This window comes from Zeus faber (genome assembly GCF_960531495.2).
Source record: "Zeus faber genome assembly, chromosome: 4".
Lineage (NCBI taxonomy): Eukaryota > Metazoa > Chordata > Actinopteri > Zeiformes > Zeidae > Zeus > Zeus faber.
In genome coordinates this window covers 13,113,957-13,138,783 of record NC_137191.1, presented here as the reverse complement: position 1 = coordinate 13,138,783, position 24,827 = coordinate 13,113,957, and the positions used below count along the sequence as shown (strand labels likewise).

At 48.8% G+C, this 24,827-nt stretch overlaps 2 protein-coding genes across 3 annotated transcripts; both read right to left on the bottom strand.

The window, feature by feature from the left end:
• Nucleotides 1–438: 438 nt before the first annotated feature.
• On the bottom strand, nt 439–7,396 carry LOC307229782 (transitional endoplasmic reticulum ATPase-like). 2 transcript variants are annotated; one of them, XM_079999853.1, is made up of 18 exons: nt 7,163–7,396; nt 6,757–6,868; nt 6,358–6,530; nt 6,079–6,221; nt 5,718–5,848; nt 5,478–5,609; nt 5,199–5,301; nt 4,661–4,794; nt 3,997–4,132; nt 3,738–3,850; nt 3,203–3,367; nt 2,944–3,066; nt 2,503–2,715; nt 2,212–2,390; nt 1,896–2,025; nt 1,418–1,576; nt 1,052–1,203; nt 439–921 (listed from the first exon to the last, which is right to left on the bottom strand). In XM_079999853.1, exons 1-18 carry the CDS (start codon nt 7,183–7,185, stop codon nt 846–848), a joined length of 2,397 nt encoding a protein of 798 aa, XP_079855979.1. In that variant the 5' UTR covers nt 7,186–7,396; the 3' UTR covers nt 439–845. The 2 variants fall into 2 exon arrangements, 1 of the variants encoding a protein (XP_079855979.1); XR_013844141.1 differs by lacking the exons at nt 439–921; nt 1,896–2,025 and having other exon boundaries at nt 1,064–1,203.
• Nucleotides 7,397–10,301: 2,905 nt separating this feature from the next.
• On the bottom strand, nt 10,302–23,297 carry samd1b (sterile alpha motif domain containing 1b). Its single transcript, XM_079999196.1, has 7 exons — nt 22,129–23,297; nt 20,343–20,559; nt 20,103–20,197; nt 12,162–12,192; nt 11,954–12,071; nt 11,305–11,419; nt 10,302–10,809 (listed from the first exon to the last, which is right to left on the bottom strand). Exons 1-7 carry the CDS (start codon nt 23,260–23,262, stop codon nt 10,666–10,668), a joined length of 1,854 nt encoding a protein of 617 aa, XP_079855322.1. The 5' UTR covers nt 23,263–23,297; the 3' UTR covers nt 10,302–10,665.
• Between the last annotated feature and the right edge of the window lie 1,530 nt (nt 23,298–24,827).

Below are 24,827 nucleotides of genomic sequence, written 5' to 3'. Positions count from 1 at the left end.
CTTACTAACATTTTTTTTTATTAAAATATTATTAGTATTTTAATGAATTAATGTCCCATTGAATATTGATTATATTACTTTTGCGTGAAGTCCTTGAATTGGAAAAAAAAAAGGTTCTATAAAAAGGACTTGAATTTTCCTCAAATTTTATTTCATTTTATATATAAAAACGATTTGTGTGCTAGGCACTCAGGCGACATGCCCACTCTCCGGTCACGCCGTTCAATGTATGTGTGCTATGTATCTGATCCTCTATATGATGTTTCGATTGATGGCGGGGGGGGGGGGGGGTCCGCCTCCTTTTCCGGCATGAATGCGAAGATCTGGCAAGCGCAAGAAGTGCTCAGTAAACTGTTGATATAGATGAACATTTACGAAAATGAACAGCAGCCTCAGGTAAAAATGTTGCCACCACCTTAGTGACCAAAGAATGTAGACCAAAAAAAAATGTAGTTCAACAATACAAAACCTTACCAAGATTGGAATAGCCTAATTAACATCGACCAACTGCAAAATGTAGCAAGTTCATCTCCACATCATCTACTCCCCATCACACATTAGATTTTCGAAATGGTTAAAGGAAGCTGTCATTTGTGTTTTGTTTATAATAAACAAAGTGTTTATTCAGAGAGAAAAAAAAACAGTGGCGAAACAAGATGAACCATTTTAAATATAGATTTACTACCATTAATCAATACATACATTTCAACATAAACACATCTATGGTTCATTATGAAATTATATTGCATTTAAAACTACTTTAAAGTTGTTGTTTTTTTGTGTTACACTACAACTGAGCAAAAATGAACAAAAAAGCCGATCGGTTTAGTGTACTGTGACATTTGTCACTGATAAAGATCATCCTCTCTTTCTGACCCCGCACCGTCCCCCTGATGCACGGACTGGGAACCTGAAGGGAACCTAAGATGAGACAAAGAGAAATGTGAACGGAATGATCTGCATTAGATCAACATCATCCATTGTAGCAGATATTTTCCAAGGAGGAATAATTACATTCAATTTAATTTAATTCACAAGTCAGTAAGTATACCTAAAGCTTCCAAAACCCCTGCTCTGCTGCAGCGTTTGAGCAAATATCTCGTACTTGTGGATGTCATTATCACTAACAGAGCGGCGGGCAAATCGCATGGCCTCTTCAAAGTGATCCCTCCTGATCTCGGGGACCGGATCATAGTCTTCATCCTGCACGGATAAAGGGATGGTGTTGACTTTTTAAGTGGTGGTATGATGAATGTGCTTGTGTGCATTTGTGTTTGTGTGTCTGTACAGCCAAGAGGGGAATGAAACAAACTCAGCAATTCACAGGGTGCTTGCAACATTTCTTTCATGTTGAATCAAATGGCCATTTAGATGTACTGTAATATTGGTGGCATCAAGTTAAAGCGGGTTGTCTGACCATGACTGTGCCTGGTCTGCTCTGCCTCTGGCGCTCAGCCGCGATCTCAGCCGCGATAGCCTCACGGATGGCCAGTTTACAAGCCCTCTGGCAGATCTCTGTCAGGTCAGCTCCTGAAAAACCTTCTGTGATGCTAGACAAGTAGTCCAAGTCCACGTCCTGTGAGAATAGAAGGAGAAAGGGAGAATAGTGTAAAGACAGAACAAGATATTGTGATTGCATTGACATTTCAAATTGCTTGCATATAGTTGTTGTTGCTGTTGTTGTGTTTGTGTGTTCCCAGTCGCAAAGGCCGAGAGCTGCAGAGTTGGACCCAGCCGCCCTGTAGGGAACCTCTTGTCTTACACTTTCCCTACCATGTATCAACGGCTTGTTGCAGCCTTCAGATGGGTGTGTTTAAATAGGGGAAAACATGACATATCAGTACTAAAAGATGAGTAAAGTTTTTTCTGTGTCTTTGTATGAATGTTTTACTAACGCGTGCAACTGGGGACTTGCGCAAATTGGCATTTAAAATGGCCGTCCTGGAGGCTTTGTCTGGAAGGGGGATGTAGATAAGCTGGTCCAGACGCCCTGGACGTAAGATCGCAGAGTCAATGATATCTGGTCTGGAGGACAAGAAAAAACAGGGAACAGGGAGGATGGGAGCTGTAGAAAGGAACTGCAGGGATGTAACACAGCACGTCATGTCATCTGAAGAGATTATTACCATGGCACATACAGTGTAGACTAGACTGTAGGGTTACACATACATGCACACCTGCCTGGATGCAGGTACAAGTCTAAATACACACCTGTTTGTGGCTCCTATGATGAAAACATTCTTCTTGTTGGACATGCCATCCATCTCGGTGAGGATTTGGTTGATGACCCTGTCGGATGCGCCTCCTGCGTCCCCGGACCCGCCTCCCCTGGACTTGGCGATTGAGTCGAGCTCGTCAAAGAACAAGATGCACGGGGCGGCCTGCCTGGCCTGAGGTGACAGACGACAGGAAAGAGGTTACCGTGGTTCTCGGCGTCAGGGAATATTCCCCACTTCACTCTTCCCACACCTTCCCATTACTTCCTCTGGCTGTGCCTCTCACCTTATCAAATACGTCTCGGATGTTAGCCTCGGATTCCCCAAACCACATGGTGAGCATCTCAGGTCCTTTGATGGAAACAAAGTTGGCTTGGCACTCGTTGGCGATAGCCTTGGCCAGCAGCGTCTTCCCGCAGCCCGGTGGGCCGTAGAACAGCACGCCCCGGGACGGGGTCATTCCAAACTTCAGGAACTTCTCCGGATACTCAACTGGGTACTGAGGTGAAACAGAATACAATTCATAGATTCTTCCTCCTTTGTACAATATGACTGTGGTGTGGTGTGGGTGTGGTTTAAGCAGCCACGTCTGTCTTGGGTCTAGGTAATTGGACCCCCCACTCGGCTGGTGTGTGGCCACCAGAGAGAGAGAGAGAGAGAGCGAGAGAGCGAGAGCGAGAGCGAGAGAGAGAGAGAGAGAGAGAGAGAGAGAAATTAATTCCTCCACCTGTACAAGCTCCTGTAGTTCTCTCTTGACTTCAGCCAGGCCTCCAATGTCATCCCAGCTGACCTGAGGGACCTCGGCTACAGTCTCCCTGAGTGCGGAGGGGTTACTCTGACTTAAAGCCCACTGAAGGTGTAGAGAACAGTGTTAGGAAAATACACATGTATACATATATAGTACATACATATCCTTTTTCATCTAATTATCAAAACCAGCTCATAGTCCAGTGAAAAATGGAACTGTGCAGTTTTTTTTTTCTTACTTTAAAGTCATCCATGGTCACAGCTAAAGAGTTGAGTAGGTCGGCGTCGATGGAGTCGTCTTCCAGGTTGATGAGCGTCATCTTTTTGCGGATGGCCTGCAGGGCAGCCTCAGAACACAGAGCTGCTAGGTCTGCTCCCACGTGACCATGTGTTTCTGCTGAAATCTGCAAAACGCACGGAAGCTCATTGGCAGAAATGTGGATGTAAGTATGTATCAGGGACGAAGCCACTTCCATTAGAATGCTGTCAAACTGGAATCTGTGGGTTACACCTTCGGCTCCCCTTCCCTTTGCTAACACAGAAAGATGCAAAATGACGGTGTTAGTGGTGCTAGCAACTCAACTGCTATTAGTCTCAAATTCACATCCGTTATTGATTGGTGAATTTCCATTTTGAGAAGAAGCTCCAAGGCGAGGGGTGGCCTTTTCTTTCTGAACTTAATTTCTGAGTAACAGCTGAAAATGTAGCAATTTCCTTCTCTCTGGCGACACGGAGCGGATGGAATGTAAGTACGGTGAGTACGGTGTGATTTACCCTCTCCAGGTCCACATCATCCGCCAGTTTCATGTTTTTGGTGTGGATCTGCAGGACCTCCAGTCTGCCGGTGGAGTCTGGGATTCCGATGTCGATCTCACGGTCGAACCTGCCTGAACGAAGACACTTTGACATGCAGCAATCACTGGGGTTGTGTGTGTGTGTGTGTGTGTGTGTGTGTGTGTGTGTGTGCGTTTAGTCTCCCTGTGTGTATGAGAGCGTGTATGTACACAGCATGTGTGCAGGTGTGCGTCCTGACCGAAGCGTCTTAGCGCAGGGTCCACACTGTTGGGCCTGTTTGTTGCCGCCATGACGACAACGTGGGCTCTCTGCTTCAGGCCGTCCATCAGGGTGAGGAGCTGGGAGACTATGCGCCGTTCCACCTCGCCGTGGGTCTCACACACACATGGAACAGTATTTTTAAAACACATAATACTTGTGTTCAGAGGTGGGAAGAGCATTATATATTTTATGGACATCCTGTTATTAAAAAAAAAAAATCTATTGACTCAACAATAAGTAAAAGCACTTGAGTAAGATTAAGAAAACATTGCATTAAACAGTCGCCCAATTACAAGGTGATTGAAGTCAAATCTTTTAATATCTTAAAATGGTCATCTGTACAATTATTTTTGGCCCAAAAAAATCCTTTATTTGACACTTTATTTGGTTGGCATTTTCTAAGAAACAGCCATTCAATGTATTTTCGTTATGCACACGCTCCGCTATATGCTGTTTCTTTTATGGTGGCAGGGTCCGCCTTTCCTTTCAAAAAATGCACCGATTGGACATTTAGGGCATATCTTTAAAATATTGTGACAATACTGACAAAGTAAGGCAAAAAGGAAAATGCTTTGGACTTCCTTTACACTGTAACTTGATTGTGCTCAGCGCTGCTCTGCACCTTTTCCCATTTGATTTACCTTCTCTCTCTTGGGAGCAATGGCGTCCAGCTCATCAATGAAGATAATGGCAGGAGCATTTTTCTCCGCCTCCTCAAAAGCCTTCCTCAGGTTGCTCTCTGACTCTCCCGCCAACTTGCTCATGATCTCGGGACCTGGGCGTGGGGCGCCAAAACACATCCTTCAATGTTGCGCCATGGATAACCGAGAATCTTTAAAACGAATATCTTAATATCACGCAGCAATCACAGAGATCTGCACTCCAGCAGTCATTCTACTGGGAGAATCTCTCGGGGGTATTACTGGGACTGTTATTGTTGGAGCCAAATGATATATCATAAACGGCAGCCCCTAGCGAGGGGTTAGGGCAGAAATGAGGAAGAAATTTCCATCAACTCCCCTCAATAAAAGCCAATAAACTGTGTAACGCAGAAACATGTAGAGATGACCAAGGGCGCCTGAACGGCCAAAACAAACTAAAATCGTACTCTCTGATTTTTTCCACGTGTACAAATCATTGTTGTGAACTCAATGCGATGTGACGGGAGTTGAGCCTCACCGTTGATAAGGAAAAAGAACGCCCCGGTTTCATTGGCCACGGCCCGGGCCACCAGGGTCTTCCCTGTGCCAGGCGGCCCGTACAGCAGGATGCCCCTGGGAGGCTGGGTTTCGGTTGGAATAGTTAATAGTTATTTGTGGACCGTATATGCAGAAACCTGTGTGTGTGTGTCTGTCTGTCTGTCTGTCTGTCTGTCTGTCTGTCTTTCTGTCTGTCTGTCTGTCTGTCTGTCTGTCTGTCTGTCTGTGTGTCTGTCTGTGTGTGTGTGTGTCGTATTACCTTAACTCCGATGGCCTTGAAGAGCCCAGGATGTCTGAGGGGGAGCTCCACCATCTCCTTGATCTGGGCCAGCTGCTTGCGACAGCCCCCGATGTCGTCGTAGCCGATCTCATTGAGACTTTCCTCTTCATCCTCTCACATGCAGTTACATGTGACATGACGGTTACCGACCGGCCCAGTCCAACGCGGTAGAAACAGCGATGGCATCCTTAAAACATGAATATTTTGTCGCTCGCATACCTCTCTCTTGATCGGCGCTCCCTCAAAGTGGATGACGGTGTCCGGGGCAACGATGCAGTGAGGCGTGGGGTCCGTCTCCACCACCTTGAACTCCACGGCCCGCATGCCCCCCCGCACAAGGAAGATGTCGCCTGGCAACACGGACGTATAAAAAAAATAAAAACATGAAACAAAAGATATTTCCATTCAGCGCTCATAAGCTTTTATTTAAATTTTAAGTTTTAACGATTGGCAAAAAAAAGGGCTTCAGACTGTACAGTAGCAGGGTGCTGTAGTGCTTGGATATCTAGTAAATGCTATCAGGTTTGCATTGAAAGACCTTTGCGAGTAATGATGAATCCCTGTTAGAAAAGTCGCGCACCTTTATGCACAGGTCTATACGCCTCCAGGAAGTATGGTTTGAGGAAGACCTCAAACAGGTTCCCCGTCAGACCCTCGATGGTGTCATCAATGGGGAGGACGTGGATCCTCCTGCCGTACTTTACATCAGGACAGGCATGGATGCTGACACACGCACGCACGCACACACACACAGGGGTACATTACCAAATTACAGAATTATCAACCTCAACAACAACAAATATGAAAACGCATCAATAAACAGACAGACAGACAGACAGACAGACAGCGTGTAAGCCACCTGGTGACGTCACCGAGCCGGACACGCAGGTTGTTGCGGGTCACGCGACTCATGCGGATCCGCTCGTCTCTGCAGGAGTCGTCGGTCAGGACGATGCACAACGTCTCGCGCCGCCGACGCCCCCGCAGCACCACCGTGTCCCCCCTGAAGAGCTGCAGCTCCTCCGTCTTAGCCTGCCCCCCAACACACACGCACACACACAAACAAACAACCCCACACACACACACACACACACACACAGGTAAAGGTGGTTTATAGAGAAACCTTTGAAATCGGGTGGTTGGTATTACAGTATGTAGATTTAAAACAGCCCATTTTTGTACCATGAGACTAAATCTCTCTCTCTCACACACACACACACACACACACACACACACACACACACACACACACACACACCTGGGATAGGCCGACAATGCTGTTGTCTTCATTTAGAGCTTCCTCCACAATCAACCTGTTGGGTCTGTGTTTCTGCTTCAGGATCGCAGTTTGCAGATCCTCTCCCTCGGGACTGAGGATCGAGAGGCAGGTTGTTGAGTCGTGCACGCACGCACGCACACACAGACACAGCGACTGCAGCTCCAGTTTCTTCATGTGACACAAGTCTGTATTTAGACCTTGTTAGACATGGGACATGGCAGCTGTATCATTCACGCTTCTAAACATGGCAAACTTTTTTTTTAATATTAACTTTCAGCATTTAAATCATTATTTGAAATTGCAAATAAATCTTTATACTATGTATGTATGGGAAAACATAGAGACCTACACACACGCACACACACACCGACCCAGTTTTACTCACTCCGTTCCCCCAGTGGCAGGCATGAATGTTCTCCTTTTGTTTTTCCAAGGGCTTCAGTGGGTCTGGTGTATTACTCTGTCATATATCTGAAAGGCGTATATGTTCAGGAGACGCTCCAACGTGGTCCCATTTAGTCTCTCTGCTTGTGTCAGATCTCTTCTGTTGTTGGTTTATTTCTTCCAGGTTTTCACCCTTTTCTCTGTTGCCTTCATGCACCACAGCCTCTCGCTCTGTTGGTCTGGGTGTAAATATAACCCCCCCCACACACACACACACACAACCCTATCTGACCCTTCCCACCACACACACACAAACACACACACACACACACACAACCCCATCTGACCCTTCCCACCACACACACACACACACACACACACAAAAGTGGAAATGGCAAACGATCCCTTGCAATTGTGATGGTTCCTAACGGACCAGATGTCACGGCACCTCTATCCTTATTTATAATATCATGACATGGCGTAAAGATGGGCCATCGGGGTCAGGGGTAAGACAGAAACGAGGGTAAAATGAGAGGAAAGAAAACGCTTGATGAGGAAGATGGAGAACTAATGGCCAGTCCCGCAAGGTGGTGAGTTAACCCTCCTATTATGTCCAGGAACTTTGAAAAATGTTCCCATGGTCAATCGTCCAAATACTGTCAAAAGGTTTTCACCCCTCAATGATCATGCCTCCCTTGTGGCAATTCCCCTTGATTTTCGTAAGAAATATGATCTGTGAAGGATGAAAAAAGGAGACAGAGATCATGAAAACATTTTCAAGTTGGAGGGTGAGCAGGGCCTTGTCACATTTGTCGAGTTCACAATCATTATCAAAAAGCCGGTGAGATGACGATTGCTTTCAAGCCGCAGTTTATTCCGAGAATGTATGTCCTGTGTGTGTGTGTGTGCGCGCGTGTGTGTGTGTGTGTGTGAGGGCCGTGGAACATCACACGGATCCTGATCCGAAAAACACACAGTCGATGTCCCAGTAACAATAACAATACAGCCTGAATTTCGCTCACAGAGGAAGCAAACATTTACACAGAGCATCGTCTTCCATCACAGTGTCGTCGGGTGTGAGCACGTGCGGGTGTGACATCAGATGTCTCCCCGACGACCTCAAGAACAACTCCACGTCCCTTCATCCTTCCTGCGGCATCCTTTCCCCGCTCGTTTTGAGGCCGGGACTCGGAGACTGCACGTCTATTACAGCATCGGAAATGTTTTTCTTTTTTGTTTGTTTTTTTTCCCATGGATCGTTCATTCCCACCGTGGCTCGGCGCAGGACAGACCCCCCCCTCGTATGAGCTGCTCTCGCCTTAATGCTTGTTTTCGTGTTATACATTTTTTTTTTTTTGCACAAAACCCATCCTGCGCAATTTGCCGACGGCCACCAGACCTTACTTGTGGAGGGAGGTGGTGTATGCTTCTTTACTAACAATTCACGACGCACCGACGTGAAAATAATCCCCCAGTGTTGTCCGCCAGTGTTGTATCAACTGCAGTAACAATAAGGTGGAGACCAATCTATCTCCCGGCGGAGTTCCCCTGCGTGTTGCTGAACTGTATGGAGCCGTTAGCGGGCAGGAGAACTCGCGCCCTGAGGCCGGAGGCCATTTCAATTGTAGCGGGGGACTTCTTACAGTAACCACTGTAACCTGAAATGTGCTGCCAAAATTGGACCAGCATGTCAACCGTCCAACCAGAGGCAATAAGACCCTCGACTGCGACCTCACTCTGGAAAATCGGACCGCCTGCCGGTGCTCTTGCTTTCTCGCCTACGAGCGGAAAGTGAAGTACGCGCAGCCCGGTGTGAGGACGTTGCAGGGCTGGACTACGCAACACAAATCCAAACTTCAGGCATGTTTTGAATCAACAGGCTGGCTCCTTCAAGGTCGAAGAAAAGATCGGTGATATCGTACATAAAATGTGGCATTCCCGCTTCCCTTGACACATGACAGTTTGCTTGCTGTTCCAGTAGATCTGTAGATGACGCTATCCACACCCGGAAAAGAAGAATACCTGTCAGAAAGTTGATTATTGATCATAGCTCTGCTTTTAATACAATTATGCCATCCAAACCAGTGTTGAAACTCAGAGGTCTTGGTCTGGGAAACTCTAACTGTAATCAGCTCTTTGACTTCCTGACAGGCAGGCCCCTGTGAGAGTAGGTAAAACATACTCACCGACGTTGGATCTTAGGGCCGAAAGCGCTTCAGGGCTGCCGTCTCACTCCATTATAGTACCGTCTGTATACACACGACTGCGCTGCCAAACGTGACGACAAGAGCGTCGCAAAATTTGCAGATGACGCCGCAGCGATGGGACTAACAGGCGACAGTGATGAGAGGGCCCCCTTGGCGGGAGGCGGAAGAGCTAACCGTACGCTGCCGTGAGAACCGCCTCCCTCCCTAAATGCCAGTGAGACAAAAGAAACCGTTGTCGACTCCGGGAAGATCAGAGAAAATCGCATTCCTATTTCCATCAATGGGCCATCTGTTGAAGTTGCTGGTGGCTATAGATTTCTTGGCATACACATCTCAGACACCCTCACATGGTCCCACAACACCAATCGCATCCAGAAGAAAGCGCAGCAGAGACGACTTTATGAGGCGTCTCGGGGGAACCGTTCGACAGGGACAGGGACAGGCTGCTACGAAAGGGCCGTCGAGACGGCGGCAAAGCAAAATCATTGGCACGGAGCTACCACAACCTCGTAGCATTCACAAAACTCGCTGCGGAAGGAAAAACCCGAAACATCATTCGGGACACCGGCCGCCCCGCTCATGCTCTGCTCCCGCTCCTCCATCTTAAAAAAACCAAAACGTTACCGGAGCGTCAAATCACACGCCGCCCGCCTCCGAAACTTGTCTTTTTCCAGAGGCAGTCAGGTTGCTGAACAGCTGACACTCCCATACGCTCCCCACATTGTTGTCGTATAGTATGTAATGTCATCCTGTACTGTATATTTTGTATATATGATGTATACATCTCACTGCACTGTGTACATAGTCTATGGAGGTCTGTGGTGTTTTGGGGAAGGGGATGTCCTTTGTGTTAAGGCAGAGAGAGCCAGAGCACAAGTATTTCATTGTATTTTTAATACACATCAACTTGAACTTGAATCAGGTATCGAATAAAAACAGAAGGGAACCTCTGCATACAAAACACGACGCGTACAAAAATGTCAACGTTTTCAACTTCTCAGGTCATTTACAACTTGTTTTTTTTAATCGCTCTGTCCTCATTGCGGAGTCAGTTTATCAGTGCGCTTGTGGAAGAGCATGGAGGAATGGAGGAATGTGCATATTTGTGTGTGTGTGTGTGTGTGTGTGTGTGTTATATTTTAGGCGTGTGCGCTTTTTTTTTGTTGTAGAGTTGGTCTTGACTATTCATGCATTTTAAATTGTATTTTATTTTTTATTTACACTCACTTTAGCAATGCATATGCATAACTACAGGGAATAACACCATGTTTGTGTGCTTGAATGCATCAGACTAGGGTCAGCAGTCGTCATCTTCAAAGTGTGTTTTCTGCAGAACCTTCACGTGGTGTTCGTAGATCTTGAGCGCGGGGCCGAGTCGAATGGAGAGTCCGGTCAGCACGTCGTTCCGCTGCATCAGAAGAAGGGACTTACCGTCAATTTCCTGTTGGGAAGTGAGGGGGAAACAAGAGGGAGTTAAATTAAGTGCAAGGTAATTCTAATACAGGTCACAAAGTTGGGAGTGAGCCCTCCTATGATGTTCAATTGTCCGGAACATCAAAATGTTTTATTTTCTTATAAACATTTTCTCAATGTCAATAACAAATAATTCAATCAATATTTGGTGCAATGGTGTTTTTCCCACCACTCACAGTTTCCTTATGACAATTCACTCGTTCTATGGTAGGTTTACTATCATTCATAGAACATACGTAATCCTACGTTTTTCAAATAAAAGGAACATGTTCATGTATTTTTTTTGTGCCGTGGCAAAAACTATAAGATAGATTAGTTAACATAGATTAGATTAGACAAGACATTAGTTTTATTTTTCTTTCATTTTTCTTTTTTACATTTGTTTTCATGGGGTGCTCAGCAGGGAACTGTGTGCTGCCCTTGGCGTCCTCCTGCGGACATGGGAGGTACTGCGCGCACACACCTGCGCCCTGAATGCGGCGGCCTGCTCAGGGAAACCAGCCGCTGTGAAGTAAGTGACCACGTCCGACACCGTCCAGTCCGCCGGACGCGCAGTGACCCCCGCAGGTTCCATCAGCCTGAAACCACAGAGAAACGAGCGGCTCGCTGACAAATCTACACAATTCACACTCGACACAAACTCAGATTCCGCCGTCTCTCAGCATTTGGCCACAGCGGTGTGGGCGACTGACGTAGGGTTTGGAAGATGTTGTCAATATCTAGAATAAAAAAGAGAGAGTTTAATTATTTTTTTATATCTGGGGTCTATTTGGGTTCGGGACAACTGGTTCCATCACAAGATATTTACAACATTTGACAATATTGTGATATTACCACAATCCCAGACATCTCATATCACAATCAATACTATATCCATACATTGCACCCTAACCTGATGTTACACTACTACACGATTGTTAATGCCCAGAAATGTCATGAAAATGTAGATTTTTGGAAAAATGTTTCTGTATACAGAGGCTGGCATTTGGGGGTTGTTTTGGAGTTATTAGAAACTTGCCATGTTACCACAATTCTCCTTCACTTCCAATAGCAGGCGTTGAGCAGCGTCCCTCCCTCCCTCCCTCCCTCCCTGTCCCCAGTGCAGAACTCACGCTCCGCCGGTGATTCCCCCGTCCATCCCTCCTTCCTCCGACGTGCCGGGGTCGACGGGCGAGGCGGTGGGCGTGAGCAGGCAGGAGGAGACGCCCTCCTCCGCCCTGCGCTCCAAACCTGGGAGCACGAATGAGACTCAGCAGACTACAAACGCATGTGCACAGGAGGTGCTGGACACGAGGAGGTAAGACAGAAAGCAGGACTCACTGTGGCGGACGGAGGAAGTGTGGCTCCGGCCCTGGGGAGAGGAGGAGAACGGGGGAGAGGGAGGGAGGGGGGGAGGGGGGGGAGAGAGAGAGAGAGAGAGAGAGAGAGAGAGAGAGAGAGAGAGAGAGAGATTGATTTTTAAAGCATCTTTATTTTAACATTTTCTCTAGTTCACAGTTACAGACAATACAACAAACACACTTGGTTCACTAACAGAGTCCTACACGTTAAAAACAGACTGGAAGCACAGGTCGTCCTCCACCAGGGAACAGATGGCGTCGTTAAAACACCACAGCTTGATGAAGACGTCCAGACTCTTCATCAGTCTGTGAAAGTTAAAATCAATCAAGACTCTGGCCCTGACCAACGCTACAAACACTCTTCCTAAAACACTCTCCTTTCCCCTCAGTTTGTTCCTCCTCGTGAGGTAGATGGCCATCTTCGCTTCCCCGACTAGAAAATTAAGCAGTCGCCATTTCTCTGCGTTGGCCCTGTAGTATCTAGCCCCAAAAATAAAACAGTTTCTGGACCACTCCTCCTTAAAGAGCTTAAAACTTTCCTTTAAAAGACTAAAAAGCTCTAAAAGTCTGTCGCACTCTGCAAAACAGTGAAACACGGACTCTGGCAGTTTGCAGAATGGACATTCATTTGCGACCGTGGGATTAAAAACAGAAACAAAGCTGTTGACAGCTATGGCTCCATGTAGGACCCTCCATTGGAGGTCCCCCGTCCTTTTCTTGGAGGGAGCTTTGTAAAAACTCCTCCAACACGGCTCCTCCTGTCCCCCCATCTGGAGCCGTCCCCTCCAGACAGTGTCCTGCCGCCCCTCCAGTCCCTTCCTATTTAAAACAACCACACACTCTTTGTAAAAAGCCTTCCCGCTGGCTGTGTGCAGGTCCAGTTCTGCATAACGTGCCCTGTGCAGCAGCTTCCCGGAGGACCCCTCCAGGTTGGGGGTCAGGGTCATCTCCGGGAAGGGATCCTCCGAGTTTGGCTCCTCCGCGCCTTCGCCGTACTCCTTCAGCAGGGCCAGCTCCTCCTCCGTGAGCGTCTCCCTCCACCTCTTGAGCACCAGGTGTACGATCCTGGTGGACCTCACCCCCAGCCGCTCCGCCATGGCCTCGCCGTCCTGCAGGTCGCTCCCCGCCGCCGCCACCACCTGCCTCAGGGTCAGGACCCCCGCCTCCCTCAGGATGCTCCTCAGTCCTGGAGTGGCCCCGTCCTGCACATCCAGCCTGGCTCCTCCGATCACCGGCTCCTCCAGGAGCCAGTGGAGGGAATCTGCGGCCTCCCTTTTCCTGTTCTTAAATAACCCCCATGCTTTAAAAAGCTCCTGATAAAAACGGGGTAAGCCCGACTTGTTTAGAAGACTCGTGTCCATTAAAAACAACGAGCGGTCAAGTCCCATCCTCCCAGTCCTCTTTAAGACCAAGCCCGCCACGTCCTTCCAAACGTTAAAGTACCCCGTTAACAACTTCTGCACAAACTGTAACCTAAAAGTTGCCACTCTGCTTTTGATGTCCACCACACCCTGCCCCCCTTCCTCTTTAGGCAGAAAGACCCTTTCCTTCCTGACCCAGTGGAAATTCCGCCCCCAAAAGAAGTCTATCAGCTCGGCCTGTATCTTCCTAACTAGCAGGTCTGGTGGTTGGACACAGGCCACTCTGTGCCACAGCTGTGAGGCCACCAGGTTGTTAATAATGAGCGTCCTGCCCCTATAGGACAGCTGTGGCAGTGCCCACCTCCATTTTCTTAGCTTGCCCTGTATCTTTCCTAGCAGTCCTTCCCAATTCTTCCCCACCACACTTTCGCTCCCTAAAAACACTCCCAGATACTTAAACCCATCCCTTCGCCACCGTAAGCCTCCTGGCAGTTTTAAAAGTCCCCCCCTCCATCCGCCCACAGCCAGCGCTTCGCTTTTGCCCCAGTTGACTTTCGCTGCTGATAGCAGCCCAAAGTCCCTGACGATCCCCTCCAGTTTGCTGATTTCGTCCTGTTTCTTTATTAAGACAATGACGTCGTCCGCATAGGCTGATAGAATGTGGCTTCTCTCGAGACCGTTTAGAAACACACCCTTGATGTTCGTCCTTAATTGACACAGCAATGGTTCTATGGCCAGAGAGTACAACATCCCTGAGAGGGGGCAGCCCTGTCTCACCCCTCTACGCACTTTAAAAGGGCCGCTCAGCCCTCCATTAATCTTCAGTATACTCTCGATGTCCTGGTACAAAACCTGGATCATGGCTATCAGACCAGGGCTGAGGCCAAAAGCCTCCAGTGTTTTCCAGAGGTAAGGGTGCTCAACCCGGTCAAACGCCTTTTCCTGGTCTAGCGAAATGAGCCCAGTTTCAATGCCCAGAGAACTAGAGACGTCCAAAATATCCCGAATTAGGGACACATTGTCCAGAATGGACCTACCAGGCACACAGTAAGTTTGGTCCTGATGGACTACCAGGTCCATCACCTCCCTCAGCCTGTTGGCCAGTGCCCTCGACAGGATTTTATAGTCCGTGCACAGAAGGGACACAGGACGCCAGTTCTTGATTTCCTGCAGGTCTCCTTTCTTGGGTAGGAGAGTGATGACTGCCCTCCTGCAGCTGACTGGCAATAACTTATCTTTAAAAACTTCATTAAAAACCATTAAAAGGTCCTCCCGTAACTCCTCCCAGAACTCTTTGTAAAACTCTGCAGGAATCCCGTCGATGCCAGGGGCCTTACCCCCCTTCATGCTCTGCAGGGCCGTGGAAAGATCCTGCAGGGTCAGAGGTTCCCCCAGCACCGCACTGACATCTTCCGGGACCCTGGGCAAATTCCCACAAAAGGAGTAAAACAGTTCTTTTTGCTCCTCGTACTCACTTCTGTACAGCTCTGTGTAAAAGTCCACGGCTCTCGTCCGGATCTCCTCCGGCCTCCTGAGCTCCTGTCCTGTGTCTGATCTCAGGGCGTGGATAAACCTGCTCTGCCCGTTGCTCTTCTCCAGGCTAAAAAAGAAACTAGATGGTGCGTCCATCAGTGCTGCGCTCTGGAAGCGAGAGCGGACCAGCGCCCCCTGCGCCTTGGTGCCTAGTAGGTCTGCAAGAGCAGCTCTTTTAGACTTGAGGTCCTTAATGTGATCTCGATTCCCAGTGGGTTCCACTACACCCTGTAACTCCACAATGTCAGTCTCCAGATCCCTCATAGATCTGGTGATGTCCCGTGTGACATTGAGAGTATACTGCCGACAGAGCTGCTCTATCTCCCTCTTCCCATAGTCCCACCACAGTCTTAAGGAAATAAAATCCTGCTTTCTGTCTCTAAAACCTTCCCAAAAAAACCTAAAAGCATCTTTAAAGTTGGAGTCACATAGTAGGGTGGTGTTAAAATGCCAATATGCGCTTTTGGGCTTTACGTTGGCGATAAAAACACGGCAAACAACCAGGGAGTGATCGGTAAAACCAACAGGCACCATTCTACATTCCTTAAAAATGTTAAAATGGTGCTTAAAACAGTAAAACCGGTCTAGTCTGGCCAACGATAAAGAGGTGCCTCTGCAGTGCACCCAGGTGTACTGTCTTTCATCCCCGTTGGTTCTCCTCCACACGTCCGTTAGCTCGTTCTCGCTTGAGAGCAGCCTCATCGCGTTCTGCGATGCTCTGTGAGGCTCACAGTGGTTCCTGTCTAACAGGTCGTTCTCGGTGCAGTTAAAGTCACCTCCTAGAAACAAAAACTCCCCAGTACGAGCTTTGCTTAAAACCCCATTTAAAACTTGCAAAAAAGTGACTCTGTGTGGTCCTGTGGTGGGAGCGTACACATTTATAAAGACAAACTTATGATGCTCAAATGCTGCCCTCACCACCATCAGTCTGCCCTCCACCACCTCCTCCACCTCAAAGGATGCTGGGGCAAAGCTCTTAGAAAAGAGAAGAGCCACCCCACCGCTGGTGGTGCTCTTGTGGCTTAGCACCACCTCCCCCCCCCACTCCCTCTTCCAGTCAGCCTCATTGCCAGAGTCACTGTGGGTCTCCTGCACCAACAGCACATCCAGCCTCTTCTGCTCCATCAGCTCATACAGCAGAGACCTCTTAGCTGCGTCTCTGGCCCCATTCGCGTTCAGCGTGCTGATGTTAAAGTCACTCATTGCAACGGAAAAGGGAAACAGCCCGAACAGCAGCACCCACCTCCACCTCCTCCCCATCCTCTCCGTTGTTCAGCTCCTTCCTGATCTTCTGCACTATTTTCTTTAACCTGTACACCTCCTGGTCCGTGAACCCTCCTCTCCCCTTACTCCTCATCTGTTGCTGGGCCGCGTTCGCTAGCAACTCCTTGTCTGAGAAGAAATCCTCCACCTTAATCCCTTTCACATTCTTTGTCCTGTGCAGAAACGCTTTTATTTTGCCCACACTGTAGCTTTTTTTGCCCTTTTTCTTCTTTACGCCGAGAAAAACCTGCCCCTCACTGTCTGCAGCAGAGTCCTCCTCCATCCAGGACTCTGACTCCGAGCCTCCCTGCTCCACCTCCTGACTTGCCTTCCCCTGGCTTGCTGTCCCTCTCTTCGCCTGAGAGTCTCCTGCCATTTTGTTGGACTTTCTTTTGAGCCGGGGGACTCTCACCCGATCGTCCTCGTCCCCCATCTCAAAGTCACTTCCTTCCAGTGCCTCCTCCTCCCTAGCTACGTCACCTGCACTCCTTTGACTTTGTTCCGTGGCTTCCTTTCCCTCACCAGTCCCCTCCTGTCCCCCCGCACCCACCTGCCTGTCTTCCGGACCCTCCTCCTTCCCCTCCTGTCCTCCCACCCTTACCTGCCTTCTTTCCAGACCCTCGCCTGCCTCCCCCCGTGTCTCCACGCTCACCTGGCTGCGCTGTCTACCTCCACCCGTTCCCTCCTGCGGCTCCACATCCCCCCCCCCCCCCCTTTTTTTTTCCCCTGCCCCTCGCCTGCCCCCTCCTGTGCCCCCACCTTCACCTGTTTCTTCTCCTTTCCTTTCCGCCCTCCACCTGTCTCCCCCTGTGCCCCCACCTCCACCTGTCTTTCCCCTGCCTCCATTTGGCCCTCACCTGCCTCTCCCTGTGCCCCCACCTTCGCCTGCTTTTCCCCTCCTTCCTTCTGGCCCTCCCCCGCCTCCTCCTGTGCCCCCTTCTTTGCCTGTTTTCCCCCCTCCTGACCCCCCCCTGCTCCCTCCTGTGCCCCCACCTTCGCCTGCTTTTCCCCTTTCTGACCCTCACCTGCCCCCTCCTGTGCTCCCTCCTTGTCCTGTCCACCCTTCTGCCCCTCACCTGTCTCGCCGTCTGCCTTCTTGCCTGGACATGCCCTGACCTGGTGTCCCTCCCCACCGCACCCAAAGCACTTGGTGGTGTCAGTGTTGACAAACACCACGTAGTCAAACTCATCCGCCCTGATTTTAAAAGCTACGTTTAGCTCCGCATCCCTGTTGTTCAACACCATCAGGACGTGTCTCCTGTGCGACACCACATGCTTGAGCAGCGGCGACTTGCACCCCGACGGGACTTTTTTAACTGGCGACACCACCTTCCCGTGCCTCGCCAGTTCCTTAGTGAGGGTCTCATCTTTGATAAACGGCGGAACATTCGCCAAATTCACCCTCTTCGCCGGTGTGGAGAGAGGCAGGACGGGAACAAACATTTTGTTCACCGTAACGCCGCTCGCCACCACCGCGTTCACCTTGTCTACGCTATCCAGGAAGATGACCACCGCGCTGTTCATCCGCGCTGCGGACACAACGCTGCTGTAGCCGACAGCCTTCCCCACCGCCAGGCTGCAGTCCTCCACCGAGACCGAGGAAGCCACGGGCAACTTAATGCCGTGCTTCCTCGTTAGCCTGGTGAGGTCCGACATGGTTGCGGACCCGCACCACCACCACCACCACCACCCCCCACCCGCTGTGCGCACACCCTACAACCAACAAAAAAACTAAACCCGTCACCAACAAATAATTATAAACATGCAATTGATAGAAAAAGTTAGAGAGAAAACCACTCACTCTACCAAACGCTCACACGCTCCGCTCGCTCACGCCTCCAATCACTCAGAGAGAGAGAGAGAGAGAGAGAGAGAGGAAAGGTGAGGTGTGGTTTTATTTTTGATTTTGTAGGCTTTGTTTAAAATGTCTCAAACCTGACACTGGTTTACTGGGGTTTTTTTTTAGCTTTGATATCTGCCAGTATATGCTGCTAATCCAGATTTCATTTTTTTCAACCTTTTTTTTGCGTTGGCATCTCATTATGAAGTTCATGTTGATTGCACAGTGTAATGGCTGTAGAATAATGCTTACTAATGGTTATAATAATGGTTGCTTCCCTATAAGCCTCCATATCACAACGCGTTCCGACCGCCACCGGGTACGAAACGTCCGGGAAAATGACGGATTCACGGCGTCACGGGAAGTGCGTCAACCAATGAGCAACCACCAGCGGGAAACATCTACTCCAGGTTGATCGCAAACCCTCCAATATAAACCCGACTCATTGAAATGGGTTGAGAACCGAAAACGTTGGAGCGCTTTTCATCGAGAAGAACCGCAGCTCCCCCCGTTCACTTGTGTTTGTTTACAGGCCGGTCTCGCCCGTTCCAATATGGCGGCGACGCTGACGTACCGCGGCGACGGGCCGAAGCGGCCCATGCGGCGTCTGCGTATGTGTCTATGACTGTGCAACCAAAGTAAATGAAATGAAATGAAAATGGCGACAACTTCAACGTTCCTCTTCAGTGAACGTGCTTCTTTCTTCTCTTATTTCCGCTGTGCTGTTGATGGTTTCCACAGAGCGCTCTGAGGAAAACGTGGAGCTCTCCGTTGTCTTTGCTTTTCTGACGACCTTTGCGAAGTTGTCTATTGACCCTTTAATATTATATTATATGTAATACATTATGATGCATCATTTTAATTTGCGTTATGAGACTGCTGTCGGCTATGGAATAACGTCAAACTGTTGTAGCAGTTACAGCTACATCCAGAATGAGGAGATTTTGCCTCATTTTTCGTTTTCCTTCGGTTTTTTCTCTTTCGATGTCCTACTCTTTTATTGCACTCATTATATGAGGCTACGAATACACCGGCGAGGTGACGAGTTATTAGCTAAAATAAAAGCCTTAAGTTCCAATTCAACACTACCGATGAAGACATTAATTATTCATTTGTTATTTTAAAACACATCATTTGCATTTGGGAACCCCTGAGGTCTGCTGTTCGGCTTAAGTAAAGAAGAATAGTATTTCATATATATAATCTTATTTGGGAGGGTTGATTTCACGGCCTTTGTGTGGAATAACATCAAACATCCTGTTTTTTTTGTACACCATTCCTTCGCCAAAAGTTCAATAATCGACACTGGGTTGGACGTGTGAGCTGAGGTCAAAAATCACAAAAAAAAATAAAATAAAATATATATATATATATATATATATATATATATATATATATATATATATATATATATATATATATATATATATATATAAAAAATAAAGTGAATGAATTTGATTTGCCGAGAGTCCGCTCCACCAGAGGAGTTGGAACGAGTTCCCATTCGCTTGTGGTGAAAAAATATTTGAAGTACACGTTGCATTCCAAGGTCACCACGGCGAGGGGAACGTTAAAATCCTGTTCACCACTGCATACATCACAAACATGTTCACCTGGGCTTATTATTATGGCCTATTTGAAACCCTTCGCGGCGCACGAGGGCTTTGTTTTGCACCTTTTATTGTTGATCTTGTGCAATTGAAATTTGGACCAATTGACTGTCAACACGTTTGCAGTGAAATTGTTTTGTACGGGGATACATCTCTTTTTGGGATGCTAAAAAATCATTACTTTGCTTGAGGGGTATCTCAAAAACGAAAGCCCCTTTTCGATGCTAACCCACTAGCCTAGCAGGCGCCACCCTCTGCATCTGAACAAATGTCCTCAGACACTGGAGAGACTTCCCTCTCGCACACAAACGTACCAGTGCGTCCAGCGGTGTGCTCTGGCAGCGTGACGGCGGAGACTCCTGGAGTGCGGGCGGAGCGATGCTGACCAAAGGGACCTGCACCGATGCACCTGACGGAGAAGGCAAACGCAAAGTTGGAGACGGGGACATGGGCGACGGGGTTGGAGTGGGGGCCCGGGACACTTCTGAGAGCCCATCGATGGATGTATTGTTAACATTTAATTTTCCGCATTGTACCAAAAAAAACAAACCCACCTGTATCAGAACGGAGCTGACGTCGAGGGCTTTCTGGCTTCGATGGCACCTGGATCTCAGCCTCTTCTGTGCATTTATCGCTGAGGCCTGGTTTGGTTGTCATGGCTACTGGGGATAGTCCTCCCTCCCCATTTGAACTCCGGAGATCGTCGTCCTCCTCTTCCTCACTCTCTTCCAGGTCTTCCTCCCCGCTGTCTCTTTCCATGGGATCACCCTCCTGGTAGGAAGAGGCTCTGAGATTAATTGGCAACATCACACACACACACACACACACACACACACACACACACACACACACACACACACACACACACACACACACACACACTGTACTGTATATATATACACACACATACAGTATACACACACACATATATATACACACACACACACACACACATTACACACACACACACACATTACACACACACACACACACACACACATATATATGTATGTATATGTATGTGACAAATAACCTCTTGAACTTCATATATATATATACACACACATATAGATACATACATATATATAAATATACATATATATATACACACATATGTGTATATATATAATATATATATAATATTTAATATATGAAACTTCCAAAAAAGGATGAAGCTAAATCACAGCAAAACGATACCTGCTGCTTCCTTTGCACAATTTACAGGTATGGTGATCTTTTATCAGCTGATAAGGTGATTTATGTCTAGTATAGTTCAAAGAGAAGCCACTATAATGTATGAGGGTAAAATGCTGTTCAACACCAAGAACAGAGACCGCTGCCCACTATGGCTTATAATGGAAGCTGGGGTGATGGAAAAACACTGGGAAAATGTTGCAATGGCAGGGTTTCTGCAGGTATCAGAGGGTTCGATGTAATATTTTCGATGTAATACTTTTTGTTAAACAAAATTGAAGAACTTCTCAAGTAACATCATGCAGAAATGTTGACTATAATGCAGAAGAGCGTGACCTATTTTGACCAAAGATAAATATAAAAAATACGTCTAAACAAAAGAAAGACATATTTATGTTGAAGACCCCGTGAATGAATACACAAGACTGTCTATAAGAATGTCTTAATGCGTTTTAAGGCCTTTTTAAGCATTCGTACGGGCTTGTATGAAGCCAGCATCGGATTAGAGAGAAAGAGGAAAAACCCATCGAAGTAAGCCATTACACTACTATGCGTCAGAAGGCAAAAAAATAAAATAAACAACCCAAAACGTATCAATTGCGCTCAGCGCGCAGAGTAAACCCGCTGCGCGTCCTAACTTCACACCCCGCCGCGACAAAAGGGGCACACGGGACACTCCACTAAAGTTCCCCCGAATCCAAAAACGAAATGAATCGGAGACAACGCCGACGACGATCTCGTCTGAGCCCAGAAAAGCTCGCTCCCTCGCGAAAGAGAAGGAGGGAAAAACACGCACGGCCGCACGGTCGCACGCGCGTGCGACCGTGCGGCCGTGCGTGTTTTTTTGGTTTCCTTTGCGAGCCGCTCCGTGGCCGCCTGGCTGAGCGCCGCGCACAGAGACACGCTCGTTCGCGTGTGTGTCAAGGGCGAACGCAGCGCCCGGAGCCGTCACGTCCGTCAGAAAAAAACACGCCGGCGGTGGTCGATGGTTGTTGTACTTTTGAGGACGGCGCGGGATGCGAGGAGGCGCGGGCGGGGCTGCCGCCGCGAATCATCATTAATTAATCGGCAAACCCACGCAGTGCGCGTCCGTCCGCCCCCCCCCCCCCGGACGCGGTGGACGTGTAAGTTGTAATGTTCACCCACCTTTTCCGCGGCGCTCCCGTCCCGCGGCGCGCCGCTGGGGAGTCCGTCCGCGGAGCTCCCGACGCTCCCCGGCAGCTTCCCCGGCGCCGAGTCCCCCCACGGCGGCAGAGCGATGTTCCCGCGGCGGGTCCTGCGGAGCCGGCCCCTCGCCACCTCACGGTCCAGCACCACCCTGACCCTGCCCCTGGTCAACTTCCCCTCCTCGCCGAGACCCCCGTGGCTGCTCAGATAGGACAGGATCTCCTTGAATCCGAGCGGCTTCGCGCGGTGGCCTCTGGTCGCGGAGCCCCCCCTGGTGTTCCTCTCGGACAGGCTGCGGACAGAAGCCACCAATCTGGCTCCCAGGTCCGAGCCGCGCCGGTCCCCCCCTCCCGCGGTGCTGGTGGCACCCGGGACTTTAGGTTTGAGGCTCTGCCTTTCGGCGACACCGGCGGTGTCGCTTTTGGGGTAAGTTTTGTCCTTGGTGCCCGCAGCGGGCTCCTCGGGCAGCGCTGGTTCCCTTTCCTGTCCAGTCGCATCGGCCTTGGACGGTGTCACACTGATGCTTAGACTCGGAGCGGGAGCGGGAGCGAGGGTCGGGCAGTCTATCTGCGGTCCTAATCCCTCGTCTCTCGGTGCACTTGCTTTCTCCTCTTCGCAGCCGCTCCCGGCAGCGCAGCCCGGTGTTGCGCCGCAACTATGCGGAGCGGCTCCGCTGCCGTGACCGGGGCAGCGGCTCGTCTTGTCGGAGCCGCTCTCTGCCGCCGTCTCCTGCTGCGGCTGCGGCTGCGGGTCCGGAGCCGGTCCCGAGTCCTCGTCCTCGTCCTGGTCCGTGAAGCTGTGCGCGCTGTCCCCGTTGTTCAGGGTGGGTTTGCCCCGCTCCCCCGTCGCCTCCGCGCCGCTCAACTCGACCCGCTTTCGCGTCTTCCTCTGCGCCTTGGCCGCGTTCCGGTACGAGATGGACCCCTTGTAGCTAACTTTGAGCACCGTCTGCTCCCGGATCAGTTTCTCCAGCTCCGCGCTGGTCCGGTCCGGGTCCGACCCGTGCCGTCTCCGGACCATCCGGCAGATCCTCTCGAGGTCCGGACGGGCTTTCCTGGAGCGCAGGGAGTCTATGGTCTCCAGGATCCAGTCTCGGTACCTGGGCTCGGACATGTTCTGGGCGCTGGGTCCGAGCGGGCCGGGTCGCGTGCGCCTCGCCCCCTGTTGTCTCGGCAGTGACGCCGCCCGGGGAGCGCGAGCCACGGCGCGAGCCCCGCGCGAAGAATGGGAGCGGAAGCCCGGGCCGCGCGCGTGCGTTCGTCGGCCACATTGTGCGCTTAAGGTGGACCGAAGATGGCGACCGGCTGCCTTGCAAGAACGCTAATGGCTTTTAAGGTGGAATTGGAGCGTTTTGTTGGGTTTTTTTTTGGGGGTTTTTTTTTGCGCACCAAAACAATGTTCTTTGTTCGCCGTCGAGAGCCCAGATCAGCGACACTTTGAATGCGTCACATGTTAACTACACCGCGTAGTACCAATAATTACTACGTATTTATATAGTTATAGAATTTTGATAATACTGGAAATGCAAATTCAGTCAATGGGCTAATTGCCCCACACCGCAGCAGGCAGCGGTGATGAATTTCTGACGCCTGGTCTTAAAGTGGTAATCCGTAAGACTATTCTGTTCAAAAAAAAACAACAACAACATTATTTAGCTGGCACTTAATAAAAAAAAAAAAAAAAAAAAAAAGCCATCCAATGTATTTGCCTATATACTGCTTCCATTGTTGGTGGCGGGGTCCACCTTTCCCAGCAAGAATGGAAAGATCAACAGCCACTGGGAATTTGAAAACTGAGTAATTGTGGTCATTAAACTGTCGATATGCATGATCATACGCCCCCAAAATAACAGCTCCCTCAGGTGAAAAAAGTATACCCCCACCTCGAGTGACACAAGAACTATCAAGAAATACTGACGAAGAGCGAAGACATGGATATATCCGGATGTTAAAAAAAACAAACTTCAAACAACTTGAGCAACTTGGAAATCAGTTCCAAGTTGCAGCTTGGATTTTTATGAATTTTTTTTTTTTTAACAGATTTCCCACATTTCAATTCTTAAAATGTTACCTTCGCACTTCTTAGTTTGCATCCAAAAACCACACATATGCACCGGAGTGAGTTAGTTACAATCTTTACAAGTAAAACTTTATTGGAATGATCATGTTGCAAAATATTACATTTAGTGTTTTGATTTCACTGTATTGTGTCCTTACACTATTCACTTGTAGTGCAGAGGGGAGGGGGATAAGTATGAGATTCATGAGGAAGGGGGGAGGTCTCATTTCCCTTAAAAGTGCGACAATATGTACCAGCACTATTCCTGCATTCAGAGAGAGGTTTATCACTGAAAAACATACTAAAAAGACACAGCTATTTTCCGCCATCAAGCATTGCCCATGGCAGAGCCAACATTAAACTTTACATGTAGTAACTACAGCAGATATGAAATCTTAACAAGTTATTTACAACAACAAAATATCTTTTGTAAATAAGTGCACAGTGACCATTTGGCCTATGAGACACCCAACGTATCATCCCATTAGATCTATTCGCCTGCCCTGTTCTTTCTCAATCAAACTTTATGTCGTGAGAGGTTTTTTTTGTTTTGTTTTTCAAATTTTCCACCAATCTTTTCCAGAGAGAAGTTACTTCAACAAGAATGATTCATTAATTGT

Excerpts from the sequence above, each read along its gene's own strand:
- LOC307229782 (XM_079999853.1), bottom strand. The coding sequence starts at position 7,185 with ATGCCTGCCACTGGGGGAACGGA. Across the intron at positions 2,391-2,502 it reads TCCGAGACGTATTTGATAAG|GCCAGGCAGGCCGCCCCGTG; the intron begins GTGAGAGGCACA and ends CTGTCACCTCAG. Across the intron at positions 1,577-1,895 it reads GCAAGTCCCCAGTTGCACGC|GACGTGGACTTGGACTACTT; the intron begins GTTAGTAAAACA and ends CTATTCTCACAG.
- samd1b (XM_079999196.1), bottom strand. The coding sequence starts at position 23,262 with ATGTCCGAGCCCAGGTACCGAGACTGGATCCTGGAGACCATAGACTCC. Across the intron at positions 11,420-11,953 it reads GGGGGAATCACCGGCGGAGC|GCTGATGGAACCTGCGGGGG; the intron begins GTGAGTTCTGCA and ends CTGTGGTTTCAG. Across the intron at positions 10,810-11,304 it reads CCGCCGCATTCAGGGCGCAG|GAAATTGACGGTAAGTCCCT; the intron begins GTGTGTGCGCGC and ends ACTTCCCAACAG.